This window comes from Chiloscyllium punctatum, chromosome 40 (genome assembly GCF_047496795.1).
Source record: "Chiloscyllium punctatum isolate Juve2018m chromosome 40, sChiPun1.3, whole genome shotgun sequence".
NCBI lineage: Eukaryota > Metazoa > Chordata > Chondrichthyes > Orectolobiformes > Hemiscylliidae > Chiloscyllium > Chiloscyllium punctatum.
The window spans coordinates 67,878,206-67,895,446 of record NC_092778.1 but is presented as its reverse complement, the minus strand read 5'-3'; the positions used below and the strand labels follow the sequence as shown (position 1 = coordinate 67,895,446).

The window sequence follows — 17,241 nt, the reverse complement described above, 5'->3', positions numbered from 1 at the left end:
AACTCCTTCTTCAATGTGAGGAGGGTTTCTGCCTCTCCCACCCTCACAGGCAGCGAGTCCCCTCTGGGTGAAAACATTTTTCTTCATACTGATGTGATCTTGTGTTGTTTTGTGTGTTAAGTTGTGCCGTATTAATTGTCCCTTTCCTTTTCAGTGTATGGTCACAACATGAAAAGCAGCAACGATTTTGTTGGCCGGATTGTCATTGGTCAGTACTCCACGGGAGGCCCTGAGTCCACTCACTGGCGCCGCCTGCTGAATGTTCACCGAACCTCGTCTGCTCAGTGGCACAGCCTGCGTTCCCGGTCTGAGTGTGACCGCGTCTCCTTAGCATCATTGGAGGTGACGTGATGCCATCCTATGTGCCACGGTTGCCAAAGCTGAACCGTGCTGGTGTTGGCACCGTCTGGCAGCATCAGCTCCTGAACCTTGACAGAGGGAATCACTCCCCTGTTTTTGTCTTTGACCATGTTGTATTTGAAACAAAACTCTGCAGCACCAAACCAATGTATTAGTGAGTTATCTTTGGAGCACTATTAAATTATTAATTTAGAGACATATTTTGCTGTTACATGTCACAAATACTGAATATATCTGATTGAAGATGAATTTGGCTGTCTGTTATAAACTTAAAAAGATCATGTGAGCTTTCTTGGTGTAAGTCATTCAGTAGCTTAAATTTGAATGTTATTGATGGGATTTGTGTTGTGGAAGCCATCAATATTTGAAGGATTGTTGTTATTATCTGGGTAAGACGGTAATATCTCTAGTGCTGTATATCATTCCACCATGCTTCTAGATAATTAAAGCCTGCAATTGGAAATTATCATATATTAGATAGTTATTTGAGCACAACATTCCAGTAATGGTGAATCAGGATCCATAGAGCTGTTCTGTAAGTTGTGCAGAGCTGTGAGGACATTTGGGTAGAATGGTATATCGATGCAATACTTTATCCAGGTTTGTCTTGTGTGATTGGTCGACAGTATTTGAGTCTTTAGCTAGAATGATGTATGGCTTTAATTCTAATTATCCAGTCAGAACGTTGCCAGTAACAGCTATTGCCATCTGTGTTTTAATAGATGCTTATTCACAATTTTAGAGCATATTGTTTTGGATCAAAATATCTATTCCAAATAAAGCAAATGTGGAGATGTATTGCATTTATTTTGTTATGCATTGCTGCTGGTTCGGAACTAATTGTACCCACTACAAGGCGAGTGAGAGTATCGTAGTAATGGGAAGGTCACAGGTACATGGTCAGGATATTACTGAGGAATATCTCAGGAATATCGCAGGAATACCTTAGGAATTGACTGACAGGTTTAGACAGTACATTTGGATCGGCTCAGCCTTGGAGGGCCGACGGCCCTGTTCCTGGGCTGTAAATTTTCTTTGTTGTTTAATAAAAAGCTTTCTTCAGGTGTGGGTATGGTACATGTAATATCATGTTGAATGTAAGTTATAACGTACTTGATGTAATGGGCTGCAAGCAAATATTGATTGCAATTAAACTTCCTGTTGATAATATATTCTTTTGAAATTAGTGAAGGAATACTTCAAACATATTTGTTAACAAAGACTCGGGTATTAGGTAATAAAATAAATACTTTTAAAATCTAACTTTAATGTAGGGAACTATTTATACATGTACAAATCCAAACGTGTTGAGCCATAGGAGTTTCCTGCTGAGCTGCAATAAACTTAGCCGTCTCTAAAAGAGAGCCTATCTGTATTTGTGTGCTATAAAGCAGCTGGAATAATCCATCAATTATATATTAAATGTAATAATTAGACAAAGGAATCTTTAATTTAAAATTAACAACACATTTTAAGATATGAAGTCATTGAATTGTTATCATTGACTTCAAATGAAGTTGGCAAAGTTTTGGTGTTATTAATTTCTCAAGTGAGACCAATTCAAAGAGGTCAGTGATTTATTTTACCCCTTCAGCACAGCTGAGAGTGGGAAGATGGGAAACTGAAATTGCCCGTGGAGTCACTCGGAGCTGAGCTGGTGACCAGCAGCATTGCCCTTGGGAAATGGGAGCATGAGTTCCAGCCGGGAGCCTGAGCAGGAAGTGTCCTTCTTGCCTAGTCTGCAGGTTCAAACATGGTTATCCACACAATCCTCCTGTTAACACCTTTCCTCCAACCAGGGGCCTGCACCAAACTGGTTACAATCTTCTCAGTTCAATTATAGAGAGAGAATCACCTGCAGTGACCTCTCTTTGTGCTCTGACACCTCCCTCATGAGTCTACTCTTTCCCAGGCTCACTCCTTACCAGCATCTCTTCAGCTACATCACGTGGTGACGATGGCAATTCACAGCTGAGTGTCAAAGAGAAAAAACTTCTCTGTCACATCAACATTATTTACATTCATGAACACGAAACAAAGATTAAAATCAAAGAGATGGCAATGAGCCACTAGGTTTCCTCAATTTGGCTGCAGGTTGTAAATGGTTTGTGCATTAAATAGGTCCGACATGTCAATCTTACGTTGAGCCACAGAAAGCTACGAACAGGAATAATTATCCAAAGGACTATTTTAGTTTCTGAAATTGGGATCATTTCTGCAGTACCAATACACAGCTTCCTGAAAAAGGGGCAATACTGGTTTTTTGACCATCTGCACAACATTGAATGCCAGTTATTGAAAAGTCATCCCCAATCCTGGCAACTTCATCTCAATCCATTCCACAAGCTGACATCACCTGTACCCAGCCTGGCAGACGCACATTGTCAGATCTCTGGGCGGAGTGGGGATACAGCGATACAATATGCAGCTATCGCTTTTACTGGATTTGTTAGGAAGACAAAAGTGATGAAGATTTTCATAAGAACTGCTTTAAAGTTTGAGGAATGCAGAATTTTTAAAATCCCTGAATATTGCAAACTGCTGCTTTGCAACACTGGGGAGTGTGGAGCCAGGAACACGATCCCAGAGTCTAGGGTATAGAGTGTAGACCATTTCATGATTTGGAGATGCCGGTGTTGGACTGGGGTGGACAAAGTTAAAAATCACCCAACACCAGGTTATAGTCCAACAGGTTTAATTAGAAGCGCTAGCTTTCAGAGCGACACTCCTTCATCAGGTGATAATGGTAGCACTACCACTGGTGTTGTGTGATTTTTAACTTTATAGACCATTTCAGACTGAGATCAGGAAACATTTCATCACTCAGACGGTGATCAGCCTGTGGAGTTCTGTACCACAGAAGGTCAGGGGGCCCTGAGTCATCGTGTACATTCAAGATGGAGACTGATACATTCTGGATGTTAAAGGCACCAAGAGACACTGGGAGAACGCAGGAATGTGATGTTGAGATCAAGAATCGGCTAATGCTCAGATTAAATGGCAGAGCAGGCTGGAGGGGCTGAATTGCCTATTCTTGTTCCTAGTTTCTATGTTTCAAAGAACGCAGATTAAAAACCCACTGCTGCAGTCTGCTGTCCTCACCCAGTCGGGGTATTTGCTGATCTCTCGATAGGTTACAGGATGGTGAATGTCCACGCCAGTCCATAAGCAAACTCTCCTCTCCAAAAACTAAATGGTGGGAATGAGGAGAAAGAGGGAGAAACAGCCGCCTCAAAATTATTTTATTCCAGTTGGAATAACAGACAGAATTGCACTTTAAATAACAGACATATTTGATTTTGAGGCTTGTTTTCTGGCTGTGACTGATATTGCGATGGTCACACTCCCTGTCTATTTCTCCTCGCCTCAGAAAGGTTCCTGGGCACACAGTCTGTCTGTTATCGCCATGGTTTCAGGGAAAGAATTCCAGGATTTCTATCCAGCGCTGATGCAGGAAAGGTAACATTCATGGAAATGAGAAGCTGGGAGGACTGCACAAGGTCTTCAAGGTGATGTTATTTGCAGAATATTGCTGCCTCTTGACCTGGGAGGTAGAGGTTATGGGTGAAGGGAGTGTTTCCAAATCAAATGTTGAAAGGAATAAATCGCGCTGTAGCTGATGGTTTGTTCCAATGAAGTAGGTGAGGGAGGATCTGGATCATGGTTTTAAATTGCATGAGTCCCAATCCAGGTTAGCTTTACAGAGATGGTTAATTTTGTGGAGAATACCTTGCTGGTTTGTGTATGGACTGTATTGAGGGGGCTCAGAGATCACCATTAATCAAAGCTAGGTGCAGAATTGTCAAAGTCGAAGTGTGTGAGGATATTCCCGGAAATACATCCAGGGAAGTGATTTGGGAGGAACTGAGAAATAAGAAAAGGATGATCACCTTATTGGGATTGTATTATAGACCCCCCCAATAGTCAGAGAGAAATTGAGAAACAAACTTGTAAGGAGATCGCAGCTATCTGTAAGAATAATAGGGTAGTTATGGTAGGGGATTTTAACTTTCCAAACATAGACTGGGACTGCCATGGTGTTAAGGGTTTAGATGGAGAGGAATTTGTTAAGTGTGTACAAGACAATTTTCTGATTCAGTATGTGGATGTACCTACTATAGAAGGTGCAAAACGTGACCTACTCTTAGGAAATAAGGCAGGGCAAGTGACTGAGGTGAAAGTGAGGACTGCAGATGCTGGAGATCAGAGCTGAAATGTGTTGCTGGAAAAGCGCAGCAGGTCAGGCAGCATCCAAGGAGCAGGAGAATCGATGTTTTGAGCATAAGCCCTTCTTCAGGAATGAGGAAAGTGTGTCCAGCAGGCTAAGACAAAAGGTAGGGAGGAGGGACTTGGGGGAGGGGCGTTGGAAATGCAATAGGTGGAAGGAGGTCAAGGTGAGGGTGATAGGCTGGAGTGGGGTGGGGGCAGAGAAGTCAGGAAGAAGATTGCAGGTTAGGAAGGCAGTGCTGAGTTCGAGGGATTTGACTGAGACAAGGTGGGGGGAGGGGAAATGAGGAAGCTGGAGAAATCTGAGTTCATCCCTTGTGATTGGAGGGTTCCTAGGCGGAAGCTCTTCCTCCAACTGTCGTGTTGCTATGGTCTGGCGATGGAGGAGTCCAAGGACCTGCATGTCCTTGGTGGAGTGGGAGGGGGAGTTGAAGTGTTGAGCCACGGGGTGGTTGGGTTGGTTGGTGCTGGTGTCCCAGAGGTGTTCTCTGAAACGTTCCACAAGTAGGCGGCCCTGTCTCCCCAATATAGAGGAGGCCACATCGGGTGCAGCGGATGCAGTAAATGATGTGTGTGGAGGTGCAGGTGAACTTCTGGCGGATATGGAAGGATCCCTTGGGGCTTTGGAGGGAAGTAAGGGGGGAGGTGTGGGCACAGGTTTTGCATTTCTTGCGGTTGCAGGAGAAGGTGCCAGGAGTGGAGGTTGGGTTGGTGGGGGGTGTGGACCTGACGAGGGAGTCACGGAGGGATTGGTCTTTTCGGGATGCTGATAGGGGAGGGAAGGGAAATATATCCCTGGTGGTCGGGTCCATTTGGAGGTGGTGGAAATGACGGTGGAGGATACGCTGCATATGGAGGTTGGTGGGGTGGTAGGTGAGGACCAGTGGGGTTCTGTCCTGGTGGCGGTTGGAGGGCCGGGGCTCAAGGGCGGAGGAGCAGGAAGTGGAAGAGATGCGGTGGAGGGCATCGTCGACCACGTCTGGGGGGAAATTGCAGTCCTTGAAGAAGGAGGCCATCTGGGTTGTACGGTATTGGAACTGGTCCTCCTGGGAGCAGATGCGGCGGAGACAAAGGAATTGGGAATATGGGATGGCGTTTTTACAGGGGGCAGGGTGGGAGGAGGTGTAGTCTAGGTAGCTGTGGGAGTCGGTCGGTTTATAGTAAATGTCCGTGTTGAGTCGGTCACCCGAGATAGAAATGGAGAGGTCTAGGAAGGGGAGGGAGGAGTCTGAGACGGTCCAGGTAAATTTGAGGTTGGGTGGAAGGTGTGAGTAAAGTGGATGAACTGTTCAACCTCCTCATGGGAGCACGCGGCAGCGCCGATACAGTCATCGATGTAGCGGAGGAAAAGGTGGGGGGTGGTGCCAGTGTAGCTGCGGAAGATGGACTGTTCCACATATCCGACGAAGAGGCAGGCATAGCGGGGGCCCATGCGGGTGCCCATGGCTACTCCTTTGGTTTGGAGGAAGTGGGAGGATTGGAAAGAGAAGTTGTTCAGAGTGAGGACCAGTTCAGTCAGTCAAAGGAGGGTGTCGGTGGGAGGGTACTGGTTGGTACGGCGGGAAAGGAAGAAGCGGAGGTGACTGAGCTGTCAGTGGGGGAGCACTTTGGGGCCAGCGACCATAATTCTATTCGTTTTAAAATAGTGATGGAAATGGATAGACCAGATCTAAAAGTTGAAGTTCTAAATTGGAGAAAGGCCAATTTTGACAGTATTAGGCAAGAACTTTCAAAAGCTGATTTAGGGGCAGATGTTCGCAGGTAAAGGGACGGCTGGAAAATGGGAAGCCTTCAGAAATGAGATAACAAGAATCCAGGGAAAGTATATTCCTGTCAGGGTGAAAGGCTGGTAGGTCTCGGGAATGCTGGATGACTAAAGAAATTGAGGGTTTGGTTAAGAAAAAGAAGGAAGCATATGTCAGGTATAGACAGGATAGATCGAGTGAATCCTTAGAAGAGTATAAAGAAAGTAGGACTATACTTAAGAGGGAAATCAGGAGGGCAAAACAGGGACATGAAATAGCTTTGGCAAATAGAATTACGGAAAATCCAAAGGGTTTTTAAAAATACATTGAGGACGACAGAGTAACTAGGGAGAGAATAGGGCCCCTCAAAGATCAGCAAGGCGGCCTTTGTGTGGAGCCACAGAAAATGGGGGAGGTACTAAATGAGTATTTTGCATCGGTATTTACTGTGGAAAAGCATTTGGAATATATAGACCGTAGGGAAATAGATGGTGACATCTTGCAAAATGTCCAGATTACAGAGGAGGAAGTGCTGGATGCCTTGAAACACAAAAAAGTGGATAAATCCCCAGGAACTAATCAGGTGTACCCTGGAACTCTGTAGGAAGCTAGAGAAGTGATTGCTAGGCCTCTTGCTGAGATATTTGTATCATCGATAGTCACAGGTGAGGTGCTGGAAGACTGGAGGTTGGCAAACGTGGTGCCACTGTTTAAGAAGGGCGGTAAAAACAAGCCAGGGAACTACAGGCTGGTGAGCCTGACCTCGGTGGTGGGCAAGTTGTTGGAGGGAATCCTGAGGGACAGGATGTACATGTATTTGGAAAGGCAAGGACTGATTAGGGATAGTCAACATGGCTTTGTGTGTGGGAAATCATGTCTCACAAACGTGATTGAGTTTATGAAGAAATAACAAAGAGGATTGATGAGGGCAGAGGGGTCGATGTGATCTATATGGACTTCAGTAAGGCATTCGACAAGGTTCCCCATGGGAGACTGATTAGCAAGGTTAGATTGCATGGAATATAGGGAGAACTAGCCATTTGGATACAGAACTGGCTCAAAGGTAGAAGACAGAGGGTGGTGGTGGAGGGTTGTTTTTCAGACTGGAGGCCTGTGACCAGTGGAGTGCCACAAGGATCGGTGCTGGGCCCTCTATTTTTTACATAAATGATTTGGATGCGAGAAAAGAGGTACAGTTAGTAAGTTTGCAGATGACACCAAGATTGGAGGTGTAGTGGACAGCAAAGAGGGTTACCTCAGATTAGAACAGGATCTGGACCAGATGGGCCAATGGGCTGAGAAGTGGCAGATGGAGTTTAATTCAGATAAATGCGAGGTGCTGCATTTTGGGAAAGCAAATCTTAGCAGGACTTATACACTTAATGGTGAGGTCCTAGGGAGTGTTGCTGAACAAAGAGACCATGGAGTGCAGGTTCATAACTCCTTGAAAGTGTAGTTGCAGGTAGATAGGATAGTGAAGAAGGCGTTTGGTATGCTTTCCTTTATTGGTCAGAGTATTGAGTACAGGAGTTGGGAGGTCATGTTGCAGCTGTATAGGACATTGGTTAGGCCACTGTTGGAATATTGCGTGCAATTCTGGTCTCCTTTCTATCAGAAAGATGTTGTGAAACTTGAAAGGGTTCAGAAAAAACATAAGGATTTTGCCAGGGTTGTAGGATTTGAACAGGCTGGGGCTGTTTTCCCTGGAGCATTGGAGGTTGAGGTGTGACCTTATAGAGGTTTACAATATTATGAGGGACATGGATAGGATAAATAGAGTCCGGAACTAGAGGGCATAGGTTTAGGGTGAGAGGGGAAAGATATAAAAGAGACCTAAGGAGCAACTTTTTCACGCAGAGGGTGGTACGTGTATGGAATGAGCTGCCAGAGGAAGTGGTGGAGGCTGGTATAATTACAGCATTTAAAAGGCACCTGGTTGGGTATATGAATAGGAAGGGTTTGGAGGGATATGTGCCAGGTGCTGGCAGGTGGGACTAGATTGGGTTGGGATATCTGGTTGGCATGGACGGGTTGGATCGAAGGGTCTGTTTCCATGCTGTAGGTCTTTATGACTCTATGACTCTATGACTGGGACTGGTTGTGATTGTGCATTGGGGTCAAGAGGGAATTTCTCAGATTTTGAGACTGGCCTTCAGGATGTGAGTTTAGTTTGTGAACAATGGACTGGATGGACTAGGAAGGCTTTTCCACTGTGTGATGGTAAGTACTGTGATAGAGTCAGACAGCACAGCAACAGACCCTTCAGTCAGTTGAGCTTTGACAAAGGGTCAGTTAGACTCGAAACGTCAGCTCTTTTCTCTCCTTACGGATGCTGCCAGACCTGCTGAGATTTTCCAGCATTTTCTCTTTTGGTTTCAGATTCCAGCATCAGCAGTTATTTGCTTTTATCCCTTCAGTCCAGTCCATCTGTGCCAACCAAGTTTTCCAAAGTAAACTAGTCCCACTTGCCTGAGCTTGGCCCATTTCCCTCTAACCTTTTCCTATTCATGTATCTGTCCAAATGTCTTTTAAATGTTGTAACTGTACCTGCACCTACCCCTTCCTTTGGCAGGTCATTTCAGATTTGAACCACCCTCTGTGTAGAAAGTTGCCCCTCAGGTTCCTTTTAAATCTTTCTCCTCTCACCTTAAAAGTATGACCCCTGGTTTCGAACTCACTCACCCTTGGGAAAAGACCTTTGCTATTCACCTTATCTATGCCCATCATGATTTTATAATGATGACCTCTCGACCTCCTATGCTCCAGTGAAAAACATCCCAGCTGACCCAGCCTCTCCTTATAGCTCAAACCCTAAAGGGCATCTGTGAACAAGATGGGGTTTTCTGATTATCTACAATGATTTCACAGCCATCATTAGACACTTACTTCCAGATTTTTAAAATATAAAATCCAAAAAAAAATTGTAATCTCAACGAGTTGCTGGCTGCAAATCATGTAAGTAAGCGGCAACACAAGTGGAGTTGTGATGGATATTCAGTGTTGTGAATCAGGCGGTGAAAACCGAATGGGTTGGACCATGATTTGAGGAGGCGAAAGTAAATACTGCAGATGCTGGAGATTAGAGTCAAGAGTATGGTGTTGGAAAAGCACAGTAAGTCAGGCAGCATCCGAGGAACAAGAGAATTGACGTTTTGGGCAAAAGCCCTTCATCAAGAATGGGGGTGATGAAGAGCTTTTGCCCGAATCGTCGATTCTCTTGTTCCTCAGATGCTGCCTGACCTGTTGTACTTTTCCAGCACCAATCTCTTGACTCATGATTTGTTGCTGTAACAACTGATGTTCCACATCCTGTGTTTGGTTATTGAAGTGTTAAATTTCAGAACGCCTTGTTAATTATTGAAGCCCCAGGGTAATTCATTAACATTACTGTGTGAGAAAATCGTTGAGTGTATGTGTGAGAGAACTTGTAAATTCAGGTGTCAATGAGTAAGTGAGAGAAAGAGAGTTTAGGAATGTCCATATGTGAAAGAACCTGTTTGTGAGGGTAGGCAGTGAGTAACGATGTGTGATAGGCAGAGCAACTCCCAGTTTCTCCAAATTAGTTCAAATCCTTTGTTGCCGCAGCAATTCTGGTGAATCCCCTCTGGATTCTCTTAAAGAGCCTCAGCCCCTTGGAGGGACTTGAAGCCAGGAAAGCACATAGGAAGGGTTTCAGCAAATGAGTTGCTGCAGAGGATTCAACAGATTGCATTTGAATGAGAAACAGAATGTAAATGTGTGTGGAGATATTTGTGAGTGACGTTGAGCCTATGTGTGCCTGAGATGAGACTGACTGAGCAGTTGAATGTGCTTGAGGCTTTTAGCATGTGTAACACAGAGGGTTCTATTTATTGTCAGCAGGGGGGTAATTCCAAGAGAAAATGCAGTATGATGTCTTTTCTCACTTCAAAGAAACAGATGCAATGATGGAAAGTGCGTTGGAATCCATGGTCTGTTAGGGACCTGTAAACTAAAGTCACTATCATCCAACCATCTCATTACTGAGGGACAATGGGTAGTGGTTTAACCTGAGGGTCACCACATTCTCAGGTGAGGAGAAAGCGTCATGGGAACCTCCACTGAAATGGGAATTGAACCCACGTTGTTGGTATCACAAGCCAGATGTCCAGCCAGCTGTGCTAACCAAGCCCCTAGTATTGGCTGTTACTGGTAAATGATAAATATATGCTCTTTGTCAAAGAAGAGTGGAAGATTTTCTCATTAACTTTTGTAATGATGAGTTCCCTTGACTGGCTTCAGATGGACCTCTTTGTTCTTGTTCTATTAACGTGACTTCCTCCAGGCTCTGTCCCAAGGAAGAGGTTACTTCGAAAAATCTCATCCTTTTGCTTTGCAAGTTTGTGGTATATTTCATGTTCCTAGTGTGTGGTTGAATCATAGTGTTTTTACACTTGGATTTGTGACCTGGGGCTGAACCCTGTGCTTGTTCGCGTGGATGGCGTGATGTTGTAAATGCTGGAATTATGTAGCAGTCAGTCAGTACCTCTGACAAAGGGTAGGTCATGACATTTCAGATGTACACTTTCTTTTGAACACCAGAACTTCTTTTATTTTTTTTCCCAGTTACAACTTTACTGTTGCCAGTATCCAGCATGCTGCTACTTCATTTCAAGTTAAGGATTTTTCGCAGCTGTTCATTTATTTAACTTTTCTTCATGTCCTGCACTGTCCACAATCAGTGAAACATATGCGGAAGCACTTTTTTTTAAGATTAGATTAGATTCCCTACAGTGTGGAAACAGGCCCTTCGGCCCAACCAGTCCACAACGACCCTCCGAAGAGTAACCCACCCAGACCCATTTCCCCTCTGACTAATGCACCTAACACTATGGGAAATTTAGCATGGCCAATTCACCTCACTTGAACATCTTTGGTCTGTGGGAGGAAACCGGAGCAAACCCACCCAGACACGGGGAGAATGTGCAAACTCCACACAGACAGTTGCCTGAGGCTGGAATTGAACCTGGGACCCTGGCGCTGTGAGGCAGCAGTGCTAACCACTGAGCCACCGTGCCGCCCAGAGTTGTTAAAAACAAGCATCGATACAACTTTAAAGTTGATCCTATATTCTTCATCCTTCTTGAATGCTTCTGTCAATAATTTTGATGTTCACAGAATGTTCCAAGCAATAGTGGGCACGGTGGCTCAGTGGTTAGCACTGCTGCCTCGCAGCACCAGGGACTTGGATTCAATTCCACCCTCGGGCAACTGTCTGTGTGAGTTTGCATATTCTTCCCATGTCGGCATGGGTTTCCTCCCACAGTCCAAGGATATGCAGGTCAGGTGAATTGGCCATGCTAAATTGCCAATAGTGTTGGGTGCATTAGTTAGAGGGAAATGGGTCTGGGTGGGTTACTCTTCAGAGGGTCAGTGTGGACTGGTTGGGCCAAATGGTCTGTTTCCATACTGTGGGGAATCTAATCTAATCACATTGAACTGTGCTTTTTTTTATCAGATGCATTCATGAAATAAAATCCTTTATGCAAGAAGCTTGAATCTGAGAGGTATGAACTTTCTGTAGGATGATTGATTAAAATGGAGATCAAATGTGATTTTTTAAATAGGCTTCCAGTTTCCCTGATATGCAGCAAGCATAATTCATTATATTAACACAACCACTGATTGATTGACCATCAAAGTGTTCCTCATTGGATTTTTTGATGTTGGCATTCAGAAGATTGGAAAGAGAAATATCTTCAAATTAAGGAAAGCAATAGCCTTTCACTGCAGCTAAAGGAACCCCCTCAATGTTCACCTTCAGTCTAATAATTGTAGATTAGCTGGAAAGCCAATCATTATAATGAAGTTTTGTTTTATGTCTCTGATGAAAATTGGTGTTGTCACAGCATGCAGCTCACCAGGGGTTTCAGGATACTTTTACAATTTATTTCCTGCTCAACAAATTACTTTCAACTCGTTTCCCTTGGAGTCTGATTGGAAAATAAAATACTCTGTTTTCTTTGATCTTGCTCCTATGTATTCTTGTCCCTCTGCAACGAAGCCACTTGTAAATCGAATTAAAAATCAACAAAATGCTGAGAAGCATGTGGGGCTACAGTTACTTCCCTGAACTTAACCAGCCACTCTGTCTGATCGTGTGGCCATAGTTTTATGTCATGTTATGTGCCAATGTCCTTTATTTTCTCTCTCTGTTTTTGCAACCAAAATTAATCACTTCACAGTCTCTGTATGAATCTGCCACTTGTTTATCCATTCCACTAAGATACATCCCTTTCACATTCTACACTATTCTCATATTTTACAATAATTCCAAGTTTTGTAACATCTGCAAATGTTGAACTTTGCTTTGTATGCCAAGATCTAGATCATTAATATGTGTCAGGAGGAGCAAGGATCCTTGCTGCTGACTCCTGGGAAATCCACAATGAACCTTGCCCCATTCAAAAACTGTCCATCACCCATTGCTGTCTGTTTCCTGTCACTCAATGTTGATTATATGCCACTACTGACCCTTTTATACCAAGATCTGTCACTTATGTTAAATGTCTATTTTGCCAGCAAGTGCTGTTTTAAATTCGATGTCCACCCCATCAATAACAATACCCTCATCACCCTTTTTCTGTTACTCCATCCAGAAACTCAAACAATAGTTAGTGACCCACTTATATTTGTTCCTGAACAAATCTGTGTTGACTTTCCTTAATGAATCTGCATTTGCCCAACTAAGTATTGAGCAGTATGTCAGTAGTCTGACGAGGGAAGGGGCCATATTGGACCTGGTACTGGGGAACGAGCCAGGCCCGGTGGTAGATGTTGCAGTGAGGGATTTCTTTGGGAACAGTGACCACAGTTCTGTAAGTTTTAGAATACTCATAGACAAAGATGAGAGTGGTCCTAAGGGAAGAGTACTAAACTGGACCAAGGCCAATTATATCAAAATTAGGCAGGAGCTGGGAAATGTGGATTGGACACAGCTATTTGAAGGGAAGTCCACATTTGAGATGTGGGAAACTTTCAAAGATAGTGCAGGATAGGCATTTCCCTTTGGAAAGACAAGATTCGTGAACCGTGGATGACAGGAGAAATTGTATGTCTAGCCAAGAGGAAAAGGGAAGCGTACGTATAGTCCAGGCAGCTTAGAACAGAACGGGCCCTGGAGGAATATCAGAAGAGTAGGACCAATCTTAAATGAGGAATCAAGTGGGCTAAAAGGGGTCATGAAATAGCTTTAACGAGCAGAATCCCAGAGCAGTTTATTCTTTATATTAGAAGCAAGCAGGTAACTAGAGAAAGGATTGGTCCACTAAAGGATAATGAAGGAAGGCTGTGTGCTGAACCAGAGAGAATGGGTGAGATTCTGAATGATTACTTTGCGTCAGTGTTCACTGAGGAGAGGGACATGATGAATGTTGAGATTAGAGATAGAGGATTGCTTTGTCTGGATCACGTTGACATAGGTAGGGAAGATAAGTTGGGTAGGCTAGAGGTTATTAAGGTAGACAAATCCCCAGGACTGGATGGGATCTATCCCAGGTTGCTGAGGGAGGCGAGAGAGGAAATAGCTGGGGCCCTGACAGATATCTTTGTAGCATCCTTAAACAGAGGTAAGGTGCTGGAGGACTGGAAGGTTGTTCATGTTGTCCCCCTGTACAAGAAGGTGGTAGGGATATTCCAGGTAACTACGACCAGTGAGCCTGACGTCAATGGTGGGAATGTTGCTAGAGAAGGTCCTGAGGGATAGGATCTATTTATATTTGGAAGAGAATGGACTTCTCAGTGATAGCCAACATGGTTTTGTGAGAGGGAGATCGTGCTGTACCAACTTAATAGAGCTCTTTGAGGAAGTGACCAAGTTGATAGATGAAGGAAGGGCTGTTGATGTCATATACATGGACTTTAGTAAGGCGTTTGATAAGGTTCCCCGTGGTAGACTAATAGAGAACGTAAGGTCACATGATGTGCAGGGTGGCCTAGCTAGGTGGATAAAGAACTGGTTGAGCAACAGGAGACAGAGAGTAGTAGTTGAAGAGAGTTTCTCGAAATGGAGAAAGGTGACCAGTGGTGTTCCACAGGGATCAGTGTTGGGGCCACTGTTGTTTGTGATCTGGAAGAGGGCACTGTTGGTATGATCAGCAAGTTTGCAGATGACACAAAGGTTGGTGGAGTAGCAGAAAGCATAGGGGACTGCAGAGAATACAGGAGAATATAGATAGACTGGAGAGTTGGGTGGAGAAGTGCCAGATGGAGTTCAATCCAGGCAAATGTGAGGTGCTGCATTTTGGGAAGTCTAATTCTAGAGCGAATTATACAGTAAATGGAAGAGTCTTGGGAAAAGTTGATGAGCAGAGAGATCTGGGAGTGCAGGTCTATTGTACCCTGAAGGTTGCTGCACAGGTGGATAGAGTGGTCAAGAAGGCATGTAGTATGTTTGCCTTCATTGGACGGGGTATTGAGTATAAGAGCTGGCAGGTCATGTTAAAATTGTACAAGACATTGGTTTGGCCGCATTTAGAATACTGTGTACAATTCTGGGCACCACATTACCAAAAGGATGTGGATGCTTTGGAGAGGGTGCAGAGGATGTTGCCTGGTATGGAAGGTGCTAGCTATGAAGAGAGATTGAGTAGGTTCGGTTCGTTTTCATTTGAAAAATGGAGACTGGGGGGGACCTGATTGAGGTTTATAAAATCATGAAGGGTATAGACAGGGTGGATAGAGATAAGCTTTCTCCCCAGAGTGAAGGATTCAATAACGAGAGGTCACACTTTCAAGGTGAGAGGTGAAAAGCTTAAGGGGGATACACAAGGCAAGTACTTTACACAGAGGGTGGTGGGTGTCTGGGATGCGTTGCCAGCAGAGGTGGTAGAGGCAGGCACGGTAGATTCATTTAAGATGAGTCTGGACAGATGCATGAGGAGGTGGGGAGCAGAGGGATACAGATGGTTAGGGATTGGGTGACAGGTTTAGACAGTGGATTTGGATCGTCTCAGGCTTAGAGGGACAAAGGGGCTGTTCCTGGGCTGTAAATTTTCTTTGTTCTTTGTTTAACTGTTAATTTTATTCTGAGTTATTGTTCCTAACTGCACCCCCACCATTGAACTAAAACTGATTGGTCTGTAGTTACTAGGTTTGTCTTTTTTGAACAGAAGTACATTTGCAATTCTCCAATCCCTGGCACTACCTGAGCCTAAGGAAGACCAAGAAATGATGTCTCTGTCCCTTTCATTCTCACTTCCCTCAGTATTACATCTCACCTGGACCCAGGGGCTTGTAAACTTTAAGGACATGCAATCTGTTCAATTCCTATCAATGTGAACACCTGTAGAGGCTGCATTTCCTCCTTTATCACATGGTCTGCATTGTATCCAGCTCCTTTATAAACACAATCACAAATATTTCTATTACAAAAATGTATATTTTATTCATAAAAATCATTGATAAGTACATACAAAGACTCTAAATCAGTTCCATACAGACTTTGCAGGGAGAGAAAATAAGAAACAAACTATGGAATTTTGATATTTCTCAAAGCTTCTCTCCAGCTGCAAAAAACAAAGGCATTTCCGACTGAAGTAGAAAAATGTTTATGTTCATTTCAGGAAAGAAGAGGGTCTGACAACCGAACAGACTTCCATTGTCTTTGGCAGACAGACCTCAGACCGTGGTCTTTCCCCACTGCGCTTTAGAACCTGCCCCAGGTTTTAGTGTTTCTCTCAGCACGTACTGATGGAGGCATGTAGCACAGAAACAGACCCTTCGGCCTAACTTGTCTGTGCTGACCAAACACACTAAACTAGCTAAACAATCTAGTCCCACCTGCCAGCACCTGGCCCATATCCCTCTAAACCTTTCCTAGTCATATACCCATCCAGATGCCTTTTCAATGTTGTAAGTGTACCAGCCTCCACCACTTTCTCTGGCAGCTCATTGCATACACGTACCACCCTCAGGTCCCTTTCAAATTTTTCCCCTCTCACCCTAAACCTGTGCCATTTCGTTCTGGACTCCCTGACCCCAGGGAAAAGAGTTTGTCTATTTACCCTATCCATGCCCCTCATGATTTTATAACCTCTATAAGGTCACCCCTCAGCCTCTGACACTCCAGGGAAAACAGCCCCAGCCTATTCAGCCTCTCCCTATAGCTCAAATCCTCCAAACTTGGCAACATCTTTGTAAATCTTTTCTGAATCTTTTCAAGTTCCTGGCCCTGGGAATGTGCCAGTCTGCAACAATCCATCAGCGCTGTGAAAGTGGGTATTGCAGATGCTGGAGATTAGAGTCTGGATTAGAATGGTGCCGGAAAAGCACAGCAGATCAGGCTGTGCCTCCTGCCACTGTGTGAGAATTCCCTTTTCAATCCCTAATAGATCCCCATCCATCTCTTTACCACCTTTTACTATGTATGTGTGTATAGAAAGCCTAGGGATTCAGTTTGATGTTAGCTATTGGCATGATCATGGATCAGAAACTCAAAATCTGGGATTTGGACTTAGTAAGTAAGGACTAAAGCATTTTAACTGCTAATTCCAAAAGGTGCTTTTTTAAAAAAAGAGGGCTGGATGGCATGGTGACTCAGTGGTTAGCAATGCAGCCTTATAGCATGAAGGACACGTGTTCGATTCTAGCCTCGGGCAACTGTCTGTGAAGAGTTTGCATATTCTTCCTGTGTCTGTGGGGGTTTCCTCCCACAGTCACAAAGATGTGCAGGTTAGGGTGAATTGACCATTGGAAATGTGGGGTTATGGAGATAGGGTGAGGTATTGGGTCTGGGTGGGATGTTCATCAAAGGGTTGGTGCCAACTTGATGGGCTGAATGCTCTCTTTCCTCACTGTAGGAATTCTATGGTTTCAGATGTAACTTAACTAGCTGGGGAGAGAGCCGTGGAATTTCAGACATAAAGACATAAAGATGCAAAAGAAACTTTAA

General features: G+C 44.2%; 1 protein-coding gene across 2 annotated transcripts in view; it reads left to right on the top strand.

Moving 5' to 3' along the window:
• syt17 (synaptotagmin XVII) overlaps positions 1-1,543 on the top strand; it is an 87,247-nt gene extending 85,704 nt beyond the window's left edge. For both annotated transcript variants that reach the window (XM_072560189.1, XM_072560188.1), the window contains exon 8: positions 155-1,543. In XM_072560189.1, the coding sequence (XP_072416290.1) occupies positions 155-351 (197 nt within the window). In that variant the 3' untranslated portion in view covers positions 352-1,543. The remainder of the gene's footprint in view (positions 1-154) is intronic.
• The last annotated feature ends 15,698 nt before the right edge of the window (positions 1,544-17,241 follow it).